Genomic DNA, 17,305 nt, shown 5'->3' with positions numbered 1-17,305 from the left:
TCGTTGTTAACCTTCACCGTAATTTTGCGGTGTAAATATTATATGATAAGTAAAGACTTGAGATAAACAATAAGTATAGATGTTGAGGGAAACACAAAGGAGTCAATTAAAAATCATTAGAAAACTAGATTTTAGTCAAGATATAACTGTTGTTATATTTATTAAAAAAAGTAAGCGTATTAATATGAAATATCCTATCCTGTGTAACACCAAGTCAATTTAGATTGGCTGCAACAACATTATGAGAACTGGTACTGTGTCTGTTATAATCTGTGAAGTGTATAAAAACTCAAGACAGATTAGATTGTAATTGTATTCAGTTTATTTAGTCATCAAATACGATACTAGATGTCCATATAGATATCTTCCGAAAGATGCAAGAGTATTTGAAAGATATGGATCAAGAGCAAGATATCACCTTGAGTTTTACCATCTCGCCAGTATTTATAATAAATCAATTTATGAAGCCCTCAGCAAAATCATACAAAAGCTCATTCGAGAAGTACCAACGCTTGAAAATCTTTTAAGTATGCTAAGGACGGTATGTTTTCTTTCTTTTATATCAAGACGCCATATTGTAACACTTATTGTATTTGGCATCAAAACATTCTCCATTGGAAAAGCCGTACTTGTTTAATACATTGACTAAAATCTATGTTGCAACGGATAGCACGCCTGTGGAAATGAATTCCTGTGAATTATGTTCCGACGTGATTGGTGTCGTATTTTCTATCGAGTTTATTTATGGGTAAATGCGACACTCAAATCCTATCGGCTTTTTCTACCTGTGGAATCTGACCCTAACTTTTATAGACTTCAAAGTGGATGCAGTCCTTATGGGAAAGAAAAGTATGACGAATCGACACTACACGACTTGGATATCGGCTGTTATAATGGAACGGGTCGTGAGAGGGGATATACGCGTCATTCTTTCAGTTCAGAGATAGAAGTATCTAGCATTATTAAATTAAATAATGGGGATGTTTTGTACATGAAGGAAATTAACAGGTAAGACAAGAGATATGTGTGGGGGGATCTCTAATTTTCTATGTATATTGTATTGACCAAAGGTGTGTAGCTTACTAGCGCTAATATATATGATACAAAGTGAAAATTTTAAGAAACTCGGTTTAATTGATTATAATTTTCAATGTTTCACGTCTGCTGTTACCGAATTGTTTAAATTCTTCCAAAATAATCATTAAAAAAAAAACAAAAAATTAATGATATGCTCAAAATAACTAAATAAAAAGTTACTCTATTGGTCTTTAATAAAAAGAATTGGTAACAACGGTTTTTTTTCCTTTAATTTTTCAGATGAAAAACTAAAAAAGGGTTTTTTTATTGTTATTAAAAAAAAAATATTTGTTTGATAGATATTTAATATAGAAAGTTAAATTATATCAAATTATTTAGTTGGTGGTTTGAGTTTGACCGTTGAACAAGAGGACGTTAGGGGTACCACTGGAAACAGACTTAACCTTACCGGTGGTGCCAAGAGAGCTGAGCTTGGCATAAACTTGAGCAGGAGAAGGGTTGGATAATGAGTCGATCAAGAGGGCGGCAACACCAGCAACATGAGGAGAGGCCATAGAGGTACCGGAAAGAGTAGCGGTAGAGGAGACACCAGAGATGTAAGAACTGAGAATGCTGGAACCGGGAGCGTAGATTTGAGTACAAGAACCCCAGTTAGAGTAAGAAGCTTGTTTATCGGTCTTATCAGTGGCGGCAACAGCATAGACATTAGGGTTACCGGCAGGCAAAGCTTGACAGGTAGCAAGACCAGCGTTACCAGCAGCAGCAATGACAGGAATACCACCGTTAACAACGGCAGTGATGGCAGTGTTGAAGGAATCGTAGGTAGGGTTGGTAGCACCGTTGGTATCCAAACCAAGAGACATGTTGATAATGTTCTTACCGACATGCTTCTTGGCATCATCAGTAACGAATTGGAGACCGGCCAAAATGGCAGAGATAGCACCACTTCCTGTGTCATCGAGAACCTTGACACCAATTAAGTTGGTCTTCTTGGCAACACCATAAGTCTTACCACCAACAATACCACCAACGTGAGTACCGTGACCTGTACCGAGCTTGGTAAGACCGGTGTAGGCAGAGAAACCCCAGGTAGCACGACCTTCGAATTCGTTGTGAGCAGTGTTCAAACCATCGTCAACAATGTAGACGTAAGCAGCGGAACCAGCAGTGGAGTCGTAGATGTAAGGCTTGGTTAAATCAAGACTTCTTTCAGAGATACGGGCCAAATTCCATTGGGCACCGGTTTGAGAGACGTAGGTGGCAGATGCAGTAGCATTGGAAGGAACGCTGACAGCTCTTTTCTCAACAATTTCTTCATCATCATGAGCATGAGGACAGTTGGCATCATGCTTGTAGCTGTCAAAGTGGAAATTACCAGCACGTTGAGCAGTAGCTCTCTTGGCGTGGTATTTGTTGGAACCACGAACAGCAAGGGTGGGTAAATCGAACTTGATATCCATATCAGGGATGATCTTGATGATTTCAGTATCGAAGGTTTCCAGTAAGGCCTTGACGAGATCAAGATCTTCAAACTTGACAGTGATAGCCTTGAACTGAGATCCAAAGTCATAAGCATCAAAGACGTGGACTTGCTCGGCATCAGTATCACGACGAACAATCTTGTTGTTATTTCTCTTGGCTACTTGACCGGCACCAGCGGCTTGAGTGTAGACATCGAGAGCGTTGTCAATGAATTTGGGAACAACTATAAAAAATATGTGTAAGTTGTTGTGTTATAGAAAGCGTCATCCTATTATGTAGACTTACAATCCTTGATACAGGTAGCATCACTCAATTGAATGATGAAGTTACCGTTTCCTTGCTTTAAGGTGGTGTCCAAGGTAGAGAAGATATCACTGGCAGAGGCAACAGCGGTGACACATGAGATGGCAAAGAGGATAAATGTTTTAGCGACCATTGTTAAGAAAGATTTATTTTCAAAAAAAGGAAAGGGTAGTTGGTTGGGTAAGAAAAGGATAGGGTTGGTTGGATTGAATGAAGAATAAAAAAAAAATTGGGATTGTCAATGGTGCTTATATACAAAAATTCAATACTTTTGATTTGTACTACAATAGAACAGCCCTATACACTTACGTTTACTTTGATAAAAAGTGTACAAATCATCACAATGTTTTACTTTGCGAAAGGTATTACAACTTATGGGATTGCATGCCCTTTTTTTGTTATTATTAATTTTCTCGGTACTCCAGTTGCACAAGCATTGATCGAAATTCCTTAAATGTAAGGACAGGTGGTTTATGTGTGAGGATCTTGATCACTTTTGAGATCAACTCTGTGGAACCAAAGATTTGGGTCCAGTAAAGTATATGAGTTAAATGTTTGAAGTTTGCTTTTCTAGCGTTTCATACTCACTTGATTTTTGTTGCTGAAGAAACAGATTTATATTTTTTTTAACAAACATTTATGCATAATATTGCTTGACTAAAAACCGTTTGAAATAAATACAGAATTATTAAACAGAGCTTTAATATCACAAGATGTGGCATTGATTGCGACTTCATCGATCGTTTGTGCTCCTTTCTCGGTTGCAAAAAAATAAAATGCTCTAAAATTAATTTGCAGCAATTGGAGTTCTAAATTTACTTTACTTACCTTTGGACACAGGCTTAACATTATTTTATGGTCGCACCAACATGTAGTGGCTTATGCTATTTCAAGACAATAAGCATGCGTTTTACCTTCCTAAAAAAGGAATCCCTGGATCCTCTAAAAGAAAAACAAGAAGAAAAATGCGTCTAAAATGAAATACATAGAATAACGTGAAACATGCAATGCTATAATGAATGAACAAGTTGGGAAATAAAATACAAATATAGTATGTTGTATTTCAACCTAACCACTTAAATTATGCAAAAAACTTCTCCTTCCGATTACTCTAAATAAATTGAAATTATGCAGTCCTTAAGGTGCACTCACTTTATTAAAAATGAGACCTGATCATGTATAACGTTCCTACGTAGTTACCAGGAATACGTCGTTTTTTTTAGTTACCAAAGATACACCAATCGATCATTTGTGTAATATGCATTCAAACGACTAATACGCGTTAATATTATTTTATTAACAGCAATAGGTTATTCGGAAACGCATGATGTTCTATAATTACAGACCGTAGGAAAATATTACCTAATTTTAAGCTATAAAAAATATAGAGGCTAATTCCATTTAAAGTGTCGTACATTAATAGCGCACAATACAAAATGCCATGTTACACATCCAGCGATCGTTACAATGAAGAGATATGGTGTCATAATAGCTCCAAATCCTTTATCTTGCAATATGCAGTATTGCATATGACACGCTACATTCCTCTTTTTCTATAGCACGCATAATCGTGCAAGGGGAGTTGTTCAAGATTGCTAGCTATGCCCAATAAAAAAGTTTCTGCTACTTAAGGAAATACCGCCCAAAATAGCCGCATGTTACCGTACACATAATTTATAATTTATATGCACAGGCTAAATTTTATATAGATAGGCGATAGTATAAGCATGTATTACGGTAGAATGTTTAATCCGTAGCTATCCTATCGGAATCCTCTGGGCAGTAGATGGTTGCGTTTTCTTGAAAGTTGAAAACTTTCGGTTTAAGAGCCTGGGGAGAGAAAAGCTGGTTCCAGATAATTTTAGATACCCATTGATGACCTTTTATTCCAGGGTGAAAGCAATCTAAATTACTAAATTACAATGTGTTATGCATTGTATTTCGTATTTGTAAAAAGTATGTGCTTAAATTGTGTACCTGAAAAAATCGACAGGAAACCCAGAAAAATTAAGGTTGCTCTGCTGATAGACTACTGTGAAATTGGTTGATTTATCTTTTTCGTATTTTTCATAAATGGCAAAAAGTTCCTTATTGTAGGCTAAGATTTATAAAAAGTGATAAGTAGATATATTGGAGACATTCAAATTTCATGATTGGGTTTCTTTCATACCTGTAGAAAGCTCAGTCATCTTCTTTAAGCCTTCGGAAGTTGCCGCACAAGGGCATTCCTGAATATTTGTTTGGGAACTAATATTACTTGTAAATCCACAATAAGACTGGTTAAACGTAAGGGGAAATATTTGAGAAACATTAAATGTGCCGATCAAATTGACAAGTGCTCTGGGAATATTTTTTTGTATTTTCTCGACCGCAGCTTCTACGTAATTACCAAACTTTTCTGGAGTAACCTCGTTCACAAATGTGGTATTACAAGCTCCACACATATCGTTACTACCAATTTGTATATTTATCATTTTCCAGTCATTCTGGAAGTCGATACCTTCAATAGAACGAATGCCTTTATACGAGATAGAAATTCTGATAAATAAAAAATAAAAAAATTAAAAATTGAAACCCTTTTCACTTACGCTCAAGCAAATAGTTTACTTCATGGTCCAAATTCTTTGCAACAGCGCCACTCTGAGCAGCATTTAACATATCCTGGTTAGGCTGATCTGTAAGATAGAAATGACAGTTGTTATTTTTTTTTAAATATCGAATGGCTTTATTTTGAATACTTACAAATCGAACTGCACTCCTCCGCTAATCACTTTTCGTTATTACGATAATCTGTATTATACATAAATCTCACTTACCATTACATGATTCAGCGAGGTGAACTCCAACAGAATATCCGGTTACATTTGGTTGATAGTGTTTAACATAATTTGGAATTGTAAAAGCACCTTCTTCGCCACCGATGCTGTAACTAAGTCCTCTATATTCCTTAAAAACATCGAGCATGTTGACCAGCGAGGGGTCAGATTTATCTATACTCAAAATTCCAAAGCCTGCCGTAATGCTGTAAGGCAAAATGAGTTATATGAGGAGCACTACACTTTTCATAAATATTTTTACCTATCCCCGAGGGCACCTACTACTTTGATATCATCAACACGAAGATCGTGCACGCTACGTGGTGATACGCGGGGGGTAAGAGCTGGACATCCGTCGATATTTGTGACGTTAATACCAGCTTTGACAAATGCAATGGAAGTAACTGATAAAATAAATAACAAAGTAGGTTTAGACATAGTATAAAATACTGAAAGAAGAAAACTAGCTGATACTTTTGTAGGGGGTTACAGATAAACGAAATGAATTAAATCCGAAACCCTGATTTTCAACGGCGAGTAAATGACATGATACAGTTAAAATATCCAACGGAATCATTCATGTAGTTTATCTACATTTTACTAACAATCAGTTTTTGATAGAGCATGGTTAATGATGCAATTTCTACCTACACCGTCTTTTTATTACGTGAGTTTTTCCTGTTACAATTAATTCTCCTTTTATTAGAACGCATCCAAGCAAAGACTGGCTTATAATGAACAAAAATGAATGGACGTGTTTGTTTGTATAGTGCCGGATCTCATCCCTCCGGTTTCGGTAGTATTCTATTTTATTTCGTAAATAAAGCTGAGGTGAAATACAAACATTAATCCCAAATGTCACAAATCGTACCTATTTAATAGCGAAATAATTTAAACAATATTTCTAGAAACCCCCAAAGCGCGATTTTGCTTTCGCTTAAACTAGCAAAAGCTTATAATTTTGTACATGTTGTTTCTGATTAAAATTATGACCGAAAAAGGCTGGCCAGCCCTGTAAAATGCGTTGGAAAATGGGAGCACTGGAATTACTCATCCATATGCTTTTTTTTTCAAAAAAAAAAAAAAAAAAAAAAAAAATTATATTTTCTAAACAGTGTATAAAGTATTCCTTCAACCAGCCCAAAATAATATTCACCTACATACACCCCTGTTGTCATAAAATCCCGATGAAAATGAGCTGTACAGGGTAAAGAAAACACTTTAAATTCTTTCTTTTTCGTTTCTTTAAAAAAATATCCTTACAAACTCAGGACGAATATTTTATACTAAGTAACTGAAGAAATCGATAAGCACGGTTCAAGTTGTACTCAGTTTGGGATCAATCAAGACTGGTGCTGACATGTCCCGTCGAAGTATCTTTGCCTTTGACCAGAGCTCGAACCATAAAGCATTCACGGACAATGCTCTTGTTTCCTCAAGGATGAATACCGGGACTACCGAAGTAACGATTTCTACAAATTATAGGTTTCGGGATACCACCTATGAGTAGATAAAAACGGCATCATCACAACCCAGAAATGTACGTGATGTAATCTTTCAATGTGGAAGCCGTCCGTAAGGAAATCGAAAGACGTAATGACAATAAAGACTGGTAAATAATACCAATGCGCCTGTCAAAAAATACCGACATTATCAAGTAAATTTGATAATATAACATTAATATATAAAGAACCGACATCAATATTTATTATTATTATCTCTGTAGGAACGCGAGAAGTTCAAGGGAATTCTCGCTCCGTTGAGAGAACGTAGCTTGCTCGGCAGAAATGAGCATCTGAGAAGGGCGTGTGTGAGTGGTAATCCACACAACCCTCAGGCTAAATCTGGCTGTTGTACCGAATACCTGCTGTCACAACAACCGGATTTCCAGGCCCAGAAGAATATGCTAGAGACCAAAACATCCAAGGCTGGTCACCTTTTTACGCTTTACCCAAAATACCTTTGCGAGTGCAATTGCAGCTAAACGATATGCACGAGTCAAGTTTAATTACATAATAAAACAAGCATATTGTTCTAAAAAAAGTTTGACAAGGATGATGGGCCAGTAGTGTGTTTAATGGCATCTCAATGAGCTTGACCGCTTATCATAAGAAAAGGTCGAAATGTTTCGAACGGAAATCAAACGAGCCGTTTCATTCTTTTCTCAAGAGACTTATTTTATAGAGGGTATCGAAATAAGTTACAAAATATCCCCATATCTAATACTGCTGCTTCAGCCTGGATTGTTCTGTGGGCTCTTGTACTTTATGATTCCCTAATACACCTTCGCTTGTGCTTCCGACACATTTTATTTACCTTATACTTTGACCATAAAGCGATAAGTGACAATGTCATTTTGGAAAATTTACCATGTAGAGAAACCACCGTAAATGTATTGATTAGGTCATTTTGCAAGGAGGGATGGGTGAACCAGCGATACAATGGATTTTTGGTAACTGCATTTAGAACCAATATTTATATTCCGCAGGGCTGGTGCATTCAGGTTAATTTTTTGCTTTTGAATGTGCTTTGTGTTTTATGATAATATCTTTTTTTTTTTTTTTTGTATAGCAATTTGTTCAGTTGCTGGTCTAGACATGGCTCCTACCCTTTTATTTAGAGCTTAGCCCTCCCTAGTGTCCGGTATCTCATATATCTCTCGCTTTCTCTTTTTCTGGCCACTGCCACTTTAATTAATTTCTCTATTATTTTCTACCAAAGTATCCGAAATTACCATTTTAAGAATAGAAAAAGAGCATGCTCTTTGACCTCATTTGGTATAAGCCAAAGTGACATAGTACGACCCTAAAATGGGGATGAAAATGTAGATGTGTGTGTTTCTCAAGATAAGTAAAAACAAAGTGGTTCGGACTCAGTCCCACACATGAAAGTTGAAGCATAAAATGTACCACGTAAGAACGAACACAAAGATCGATGAAACGCAATTAATGGTACAAATTGTAATATTAAAATAAAACTTTAATTATGTGTGCAGCCGATAGACCTTCTCAAGTCTTCTTCTTCCAAAAATTACAATATGAATATTATATATCTTCAAAAATAAAAGTCTGCAATATCGACAATGAATAAATATATGATTTGATGTTTTATATAAGCTTCTTTTTTTTTTTCTCTTTTCAAGCTTTAAAAAACAAAGTAGGGTATCTTTGTGAAAAAGATATATAGCCGGTTGCACAAGCGTATCTGCCTTTATGGACGAGTATTCCACATTTAAACCACCTGTATATACATTTAAGGAATTTTTGTTCAAAACTTGATCGCGCTTGTACGTCAGGAACACCTAAAAAAAAAGTAGCGTCATGTAATCGCTAAAGCTGTGATACACTATGCATAATTAACCAATGTGACAATTACCGGCCCAATATTACATCCAAGTAACTGTAATTGTAAAGGATTGTGTTCGTGTAGTACAAATCAAAAGTATTGAACTTTTGTATATAAGCACCATTGACAATCCCAATTTTTTTTTTATTCTTCATTCAATCCAACCAACCCTATCCTTTTCTTACCCAACCAACTACCCTTTCCTTTTTTTGAAAATAAATCTTTCTTAACAATGGTCGCTAAAACATTTATCCTCTTTGCCATCTCATGTGTCACCGCTGTTGCCTCTGCCAGTGATATCTTCTCTACCTTGGACACCACCTTAAAGCAAGGAAACGGTAACTTCATCATTCAATTGAGTGATGCTACCTGTATCAAGGATTGTAAGTCTACATAATAGGATGACGCTTTCTATAACACAACAACTTACACATATTTTTTATAGTTGTTCCCAAATTCATTGACAACGCTCTCGATGTCTACACTCAAGCCGCTGGTGCCGGTCAAGTAGCCAAGAGAAATAACAACAAGATTGTTCGTCGTGATACTGATGCCGAGCAAGTCCACGTCTTTGATGCTTATGACTTTGGATCTCAGTTCAAGGCTATCACTGTCAAGTTTGAAGATCTTGATCTCGTCAAGGCCTTACTGGAAACCTTCGATACTGAAATCATCAAGATCATCCCTGATATGGATATCAAGTTCGATTTACCCACCCTTGCTGTTCGTGGTTCCAACAAATACCACGCCAAGAGAGCTACTGCTCAACGTGCTGGTAATTTCCACTTTGACAGCTACAAGCATGATGCCAACTGTCCTCATGCTCATGATGATGAAGAAATTGTTGAGAAAAGAGCTGTCAGCGTTCCTTCCAATGCTACTGCATCTGCCACCTACGTCTCTCAAACCGGTGCCCAATGGAATTTGGCCCGTATCTCTGAAAGAAGTCTTGATTTAACCAAGCCTTACATCTACGACTCCACTGCTGGTTCCGCTGCTTACGTCTACATTGTTGATGATGGTTTGAACACTGCTCACAACGAATTCGAAGGTCGTGCTACCTGGGGTTTCTCTGCCTACACCGGACAAACCAAGCTTGGTACAGGTCACGGTACTCACGTTGGTGGTATTGTTGGTGGTAAGACTTATGGTGTTGCCAAGAAGACCAACTTGATTGGTGTCAAGGTTCTCGATGACACAGGAAGTGGTGCTATCTCTGCCATTTTGGCCGGTCTCCAATTCGTTACTAATGATGCCAAGAAACACGTCGGTAAGAACATTATCAACATGTCTCTTGGTTTGGATACCAACGGTGCTACCAACCCTACCTACGATTCCTTCAACACTGCCATCACTGCCGTTGTCAACGGTGGTATTCCTCTCATTGCTGCTGCTGGTAACGCTGGTCTCACTACCTGTCAAGCTTTGCCTGCCGGTAACCCTAATGTCTATGCTGTTGCCGCCACTGATAAGACCGATACTCAAGCTTCTTACTCTAACTGGGGTTCTTGTACTCAAATCTACGCTCCCGGTTCCAGCATTCTCAGTTCTTACATCTCTGGTGTCTCTTCTACCGCTACTCTTTCCGGTACCTCTATGGCCTCTCCTCATGTTGCTGGTGTTGCCGCCCTCTTGATCAACTCATTATCCAACCCTTCTCCTGCTCAAGTTTATGCCAAGCTCAGCTCTCTTGGCACCACCGGTAAGGTTAAGTCTGTTTCCAGTGGTACCCCTAACGTCCTCTTGTTCAACGGTCAAACTCAAACCACCAACTAAATAATTTGATATAATTTAACTTTCTATATTAAATATCTATCAAACAAATATTTTTTTTTTAATAACAATAAAAAAACCCTTTTTTAGTTTTTCATCTGAAAAATTAAAGGAAAAAAAACCGTTGTTACCAATTCTTTTTATTAAAGACCAATAGAGTAACTTTTTATTTAGTTATTTTGAGCATATCATTAATTTTTTGTTTTTTTTTAATGATTATTTTGGAAGAATTTAAACAATTCGGTAACAGCAGACGTGAAACATTGAAAATTATAATCAATTAAACCGAGTTTCTTAAAATTTTCACTTTGTATCATATATATTAGCGCTAGTAAGCTACACACCTTTGGTCAATACAATATACATAGAAAATTAGAGATCCCCCCACACATATCTCTTGTCTTACCTGTTAATTTCCTTCATGTACAAAACATCCCCATTATTTAATTTAATAATGCTAGATACTTCTATCTCTGAACTGAAAGAATGACGCGTATATCCCCTCTCACGACCCGTTCCATTATAACAGCCGATATCCAAGTCGTGTAGTGTCGATTCGTCATACTTTTCTTTCCCATAAGGACTGCATCCACTTTGAAGTCTATAAAAGTTAGGGTCAGATTCCACAGGTAGAAAAAGCCGATAGGATTTGAGTGTCGCATTTACCCATAAATAAACTCGATAGAAAATACGACACCAATCACGTCGGAACATAATTCACAGGAATTCATTTCCACAGGCGTGCTATCCGTTGCAACATAGATTTTAGTCAATGTATTAAACAAGTACGGCTTTTCCAATGGAGAATGTTTTGATGCCAAATACAATAAGTGTTACAATATGGCGTCTTGATATAAAAGAAAGAAAACATACCGTCCTTAGCATACTTAAAAGATTTTCAAGCGTTGGTACTTCTCGAATGAGCTTTTGTATGATTTTGCTGAGGGCTTCATAAATTGATTTATTATAAATACTGGCGAGATGGTAAAACTCAAGGTGATATCTTGCTCTTGATCCATATCTTTCAAATACTCTTGCATCTTTCGGAAGATATCTATATGGACATCTAGTATCGTATTTGATGACTAAATAAACTGAATACAATTACAATCTAATCTGTCTTGAGTTTTTATACACTTCACAGATTATAACAGACACAGTACCAGTTCTCATAATGTTGTTGCAGCCAATCTAAATTGACTTGGTGTTACACAGGATAGGATATTTCATATTAATACGCTTACTTTTTTTAATAAATATAACAACAGTTATATCTTGACTAAAATCTAGTTTTCTAATGATTTTTAATTGACTCCTTTGTGTTTCCCTCAACATCTATACTTATTGTTTATCTCAAGTCTTTACTTATCATATAATATTTACACCGCAAAATTACGGTGAAGGTTAACAACGATTCTGACCGTATCCGTGACGGATCTGGTCAATTTTTGATTATTCTGTATCCTAGACGGGAATTTTTGAAAAATGACCGTATCCGTGATGGATAACTATTTGCCAAAAATTGACCGTCTTTGGGATTTTGCGGTGTTGAATCAAAATTCATATTTCACACTCGACTTGAATCTCATTATTATCAAACCGTATATAAGATATTGTTTAGAATAGCATAATTACTTTTCTTTTTAATATTGGCAATTACTTTATATTCATATTGCTTACGCCCTCTTAAATTTATCGTTGATTATCTTTTTATTCGTAAACTTTATATTATAAGATTTCTCAAGTTGACTACTTCCACAGTCTGGTGCTCACTTTCATAACTACTTTATTATTAGCATCATTGTTAATAATCTATGTCTGCCTTATCCTTTAAAAATTATTGCTAGTGCCTTAACAATATTATACCTGAAAAATATACCCTATATTGGATCGCAGTTGGTTGTCTTACTGCGGTTCCTTCCAGCACCTACTATGAGTAATCAAGTATTTCAATTATCGCACACATTGTTGAATGGATAAACAATTTATCTCCTTAATTCCGGACATACAACCATAGGCTTATATAATTATACTTTACAAGCTATGGTTCAAGCTGTTACTGATTTATAGTTCAAATCCAACAATCCCCAGTTCTCTGGAAATGTTTATTCGATCTACGCAAAAATTAAGTTTAATATAAAAGGAACTCTATTTTTATCATGACAAACTCTTCAATTTATAATAATAAGGATTTAAGAGTCTCATTTCTTTACTTGTTTATTCTTGTCTTTTAATTCTACCCTTTTATACTCAAATTATTATGATTAGATTATTTTACAAGGAGGGATGGGGTGAACCAGCGACACAATGCATATTTTGGTTACGGCATTTAGAACCAACATTGATATTCCGTATATTCCGTAGGGCTGGTACATTCAAGTTGACTTTTCGTTTTTAAATATGCGTTTTGCTAAGATAATATTTTTTTGTATAACAATTTGTCTAGCTATGGATCCTAACCTTTCATTTAGAGCCTAGACCTCTGTAGTGTCTGGTAATTCAAATATCTCTCGCTCTCTCTTTTTCTACATGCTACCGTTTTAAGTAATCTTTCTATTATTTTCCACCAAAATATCCGAAATTGCCATTTTAAGAATGGAAAAAGAGCATACTCTTTGGCCTCAGCTAAAGTGTTGCAGTGCGATCCTAAAATGGGGAAGAAAATTTAGATGTGAGTGTTTCTCAAGATAAGTAATAAAAAAATAGTTCGGACTCAGTTCCCACACATGAAAGTTGAAGCATAAAATGTACCACGTCAAAACGAACACAAAGATCAATGAAACACAATTAATGATGCAAGTTGTAATATAAAAATAAATTCTAAAAGCGTGTGTAGCCGATAGACCTTCTTAAATCTTCCTCTTCCAAAAAATACAATGTTGATATTACGTATCTGCAAAAAATTAAACGTCTACCATATTGACAATGAATACATGTATGGTTTGATGTTTTATGTAGGCGTCTTTTTTTTTTCAAACTTTTAAAAATAAAATAGGGTGTCTTTGGGAGAGATAATATGTAGCTAGTTGTACAAGCGCATCTGCCTTTATGGACGAGTATTCCACATTTAAACCACCTGTATGTGCATTTAAGGAATTTTTGTTCAAAACTTGATCGCGCTTGTACGTCAGGAACACCTAGAAAAAAAAGTAGCGTCATGTAATCGTTAAAGCTGTGATACACTATGCATAATTAACCAATGTGGCAATTACCGGCCCAATATTACATCCAAGTAACTGTAATTGTATAGGACTGTGTTCGTGTAGTACAAATCAAAAGTATTGAATTTTCGTATATAAGCACCATTGACAATCCCAATTTTTTTTTTATTCTTCATTCAATCCAACCAACCCTATCCTTTTCTTACCCAACCAACTACCCTTTCCTTCTTTTGAAAATAAATCTTTCTTAACAATGGTCGCTAAAACATTTATTCTCTTTGCCATCTCATGTGTCACCGCTGTTGCCTCTGCCAGTGATATCTTCTCTACCTTGGACACCACCTTAAAGCAAGGAAACGGTAACTTCATCATTCAATTGAGTGATGCTACCTGTATCAAGGATTGTAAGTCTACATAATAGGATGACGCTTTCTATAACACAACAACTTACACATATTTTTTATAGTTGTTCCCAAATTCATTGACAACGCTCTCGATGTCTACACTCAAGCCGCTGGTGCCGGTCAAGTAGCCAAGAGAAATAACAACAAGATTGTTCGTCGTGATACTGATGCCGAGCAAGTCCACGTCTTTGATGCTTATGACTTTGGATCTCAGTTCAAGGCTATCACTGTCAAGTTTGAAGATCTTGATCTCGTCAAAGCCTTACTGGAAACCTTCGATACTGAAATCATCAAGATCATCCCTGATATGGATATCAAGTTTGATTTACCCACCCCTGGTGTCCGTGGTTCCAACAAATTCCACGCCAAGAGAGCTACTGCTCAACGTGCTGGTAACTTCCACTTTGACAGCTACAAGCATGATGCCAACTGTCCTCATGCTCATGATGATGAAGAAATTGTTGAGAAAAGAGCTGTCAGCGTTCCTTCCAATGCTACTGCATCTGCCACCTACGTCTCTCAAACCGGTGCCCAATGGAATTTGGCCCGTATCTCTGAAAGAAGTCTTGATTTAACCAAGCCTTACATCTACGACTCCACTGCTGGTTCCGCTGCTTACGTCTACATTGTTGACGATGGTTTGAACACTGCTCACAACGAATTCGAAGGTCGTGCTACCTGGGGTTTCTCTGCCTACACCGGACAAACCAAGCTTGGTACAGGTCACGGTACTCACGTTGGTGGTATTGTTGGTGGTAAGACTTATGGTGTTGCCAAGAAGACCAACTTGATTGGTGTCAAGGTTCTCGATGACACAGGAAGTGGTGCTATCTCTGCCATTTTGGCCGGTCTCCAATTCGTTACTAATGATGCCAAGAAACACGTCGGTAAGAACATTATCAACATGTCTCTTGGTTTGGATACCAACGGTGCTACCAACCCTACCTACGATTCCTTCAACACTGCCATCACTGCCGTTGTTAACGGTGGTATTCCTCTCATTGCTGCTGCTGGTAACGCTGGTCTCACTACCTGTCAAGCTTTGCCTGCCGGTAACCCTAATGTCTATGCTGTTGCCGCCACTGATAAGACCGACACTCAAGCTTCTTACTCTAACTGGGGTTCTTGTACTCAAATCTACGCTCCCGGTTCCAGCATTCTCAGTTCTTACATCTCTGGTGTCTCTTCTACCGCTACTCTTTCCGGTACCTCTATGGCCTCTCCTCATGTTGCTGGTGTTGCCGCCCTCTTGATCAACTCATTATCCAACCCTTCTCCTGCTCAAGTTTATGCCAAGCTCAGCTCTCTTGGCACCACCGGTAAGGTTAAGTCTGTTTCCAGCGGTACCCCTAACGTCCTCTTGTTCAACGGTCAAACTCAAACCACCAACTGATTTATTTGATTACTTAATCTCTATCCAGCGAACATTTCTTTTTAAATAATAAAACCCCAATAAAATATTTTTTTCCATTTGAAAAATTGGAGAAAAAAAATCGTTATTTATGTTTAACTGTATATGATTTTGCTAGTCGTTTATTCTTATAATACAATACCAGGAAATATGTGTGGGACGTGGTACCTAATTCTATAACGCCATCATGGGGTTTGTTTAAAAAATCATCGTTATAGTAAGCGTCTGTTCCTCCATTGTGTAGTTAGTATATGAGAATTGATTCAATGGCATAACCATATGGTTTAATAAGTAGATATTTTAAGTGTTTAAATTGAGTAAACATTATTTGGTACCACCAAATTTTAAGCGCTTCAGTGATAACTTGTCCCCACCAAAAAAGTTTGACATAGTAATCTTTTTGATTTTGGAAAAGATAATCCTTTCTACTATTTTGAGCCACCGTAGTTTTACTTTGGTTTCGCTTTTTAAGTATTTACTTCTTGAGGCAATGTTGCAGTGGCCACAAGTTAATATTTATCAATTTAAGTTGTACTATACAATGGCCGCATGATATAAATGTGAATGCCCTCGAGATAGACACTCTTGTAGCGAAATTACCCTTTTTTGTATAGTATTAAACCTTAATGTTCATAACACACGAATCTATGTTTACAGGCACTGCTCATCTACTGTCATATCTATCATTCTGCCTGAATTACTACAAATTATATATTAAAACTCATTATTAGCATTATGTCCAGCGTAATAATTTGGACCTGTTTTTATTCTGTGTACTTCATATTGCGAGCGAGTTGCCACTTTTGCGATCATGTTCTGAAGTCCCTAAAAGCGATTTATTTGAATTGATTTTGAGAGTCAGCGTAATTGTTTTTTTCAAGATGTGGTTATGGATACGGATACGAATTGATTTTAATTAATCTACTCGTTAAATTTCTAAATTTATTTTTCTCCTTATTCCCTTTCACCAAAGTAATTATTCTAGTAACAGGTTAAGTATATTGTAGAAATGTAAATGTAAATATTCTTCCTCTTACTCACACAGAAATATTTTAGAGGAAAGTGATCAAGATTCTAGTAATTTTGTAGTCCAAACTGAACATTTTCCTGGAAATGACTTGATTACTACTGACGAACGAATCATTATCATTATAACCAAAATTCTTGTTTAAGTACCAAAGGGTGCATATGCTACTAAACCAATAGAAATCATAGTAATGTCTTATATATTCCATATGTTGATCTTCCAAATAATTCACCAGCTATAGTCATCAGCACCAGACTGGGACCTTTGATGATACGAAATTTAGTCAAATCATCCAATCATGCACCAATATTTTGGAAACATATAACACCCTTCCTATTTGTATAGTTATCGCTGTTCAACAACTTGATAAAGACATTATAGAGCAAAGCTCACAGTACCAATAGTCCCGATTCCTTAGAGATATACCGTGTGCGTTTTGGGTAGGCAGTGCATATTAGTGTCATCAAAGGATGATATTTTCTGAAAATGGTAAGCGAATATATTATAGAATTGTAAATACTCTCTTACGTAAAAATGTTTAGACG

General features: G+C 36.5%; 6 protein-coding genes across 6 annotated transcripts; 3 read left to right on the top strand and 3 right to left on the bottom strand.

Moving 5' to 3' along the window:
* Nucleotides 1-241: 241 nt before the first annotated feature.
* EV154DRAFT_570671 (uncharacterized protein) lies at nt 242-1,205 on the top strand (the record flags this gene model as incomplete). The annotated part of the gene is made up of 5 exons (XM_051606209.1): nt 242-306; nt 361-541; nt 624-748; nt 814-1,008; nt 1,109-1,205. 5 exons carry the CDS (start codon nt 242-244, stop codon nt 1,203-1,205), a joined length of 663 nt encoding a protein of 220 aa, XP_051451222.1.
* An 89-nt stretch (nt 1,206-1,294) lies between these two features.
* Nucleotides 1,295-3,030, bottom strand: EV154DRAFT_529643 (peptidase S8/S53 domain-containing protein). Its single transcript, XM_051603698.1, has 2 exons — nt 2,806-3,030; nt 1,295-2,743 (listed from the first exon to the last, which is right to left on the bottom strand). The coding sequence occupies exons 1-2, from the start codon at nt 2,954-2,956 to the stop codon at nt 1,413-1,415; spliced, it is 1,482 nt and encodes a 493-aa protein (XP_051451221.1). The 5' UTR covers nt 2,957-3,030; the 3' UTR covers nt 1,295-1,412.
* Nucleotides 3,031-4,787: 1,757 nt separating this feature from the next.
* EV154DRAFT_431606 (uncharacterized protein) lies at nt 4,788-6,077 on the bottom strand (the record flags this gene model as incomplete). Its single annotated transcript, XM_051596620.1, has 5 exons — nt 4,788-4,921; nt 4,994-5,341; nt 5,412-5,498; nt 5,640-5,845; nt 5,902-6,077. 5 exons carry the CDS (start codon nt 6,075-6,077, stop codon nt 4,788-4,790), a joined length of 951 nt encoding a protein of 316 aa, XP_051451220.1.
* A 3,065-nt stretch (nt 6,078-9,142) lies between these two features.
* On the top strand, nt 9,143-10,878 carry EV154DRAFT_529641 (peptidase S8/S53 domain-containing protein). The gene is made up of 2 exons (XM_051603697.1): nt 9,143-9,367; nt 9,430-10,878. Exons 1-2 carry the CDS (start codon nt 9,217-9,219, stop codon nt 10,758-10,760), a joined length of 1,482 nt encoding a protein of 493 aa, XP_051451219.1. The 5' UTR covers nt 9,143-9,216; the 3' UTR covers nt 10,761-10,878.
* Nucleotides 10,879-10,966: 88 nt separating this feature from the next.
* EV154DRAFT_570667 (uncharacterized protein) lies at nt 10,967-11,797 on the bottom strand (the record flags this gene model as incomplete). Its single annotated transcript, XM_051606208.1, has 5 exons — nt 10,967-11,063; nt 11,164-11,358; nt 11,424-11,548; nt 11,631-11,681; nt 11,732-11,797. 5 exons carry the CDS (start codon nt 11,795-11,797, stop codon nt 10,967-10,969), a joined length of 534 nt encoding a protein of 177 aa, XP_051451218.1.
* Nucleotides 11,798-14,097: 2,300 nt separating this feature from the next.
* On the top strand, nt 14,098-15,820 carry EV154DRAFT_474091 (peptidase S8/S53 domain-containing protein). Its single transcript, XM_051597953.1, has 2 exons — nt 14,098-14,322; nt 14,385-15,820. The coding sequence occupies exons 1-2, from the start codon at nt 14,172-14,174 to the stop codon at nt 15,713-15,715; spliced, it is 1,482 nt and encodes a 493-aa protein (XP_051451217.1). The 5' UTR covers nt 14,098-14,171; the 3' UTR covers nt 15,716-15,820.
* Nucleotides 15,821-17,305: the final 1,485 nt, after the last annotated feature.

This window comes from Mucor mucedo (genome assembly GCF_025094135.1).
Source record: "Mucor mucedo strain NRRL 3635 chromosome Unknown EV154scaffold_196, whole genome shotgun sequence".
NCBI lineage: Eukaryota > Fungi > Mucoromycota > Mucoromycetes > Mucorales > Mucoraceae > Mucor > Mucor mucedo.
The sequence above is the reverse complement of the archived record's forward strand: the minus strand, read 5'-3'. Positions and strand labels throughout refer to the sequence as shown.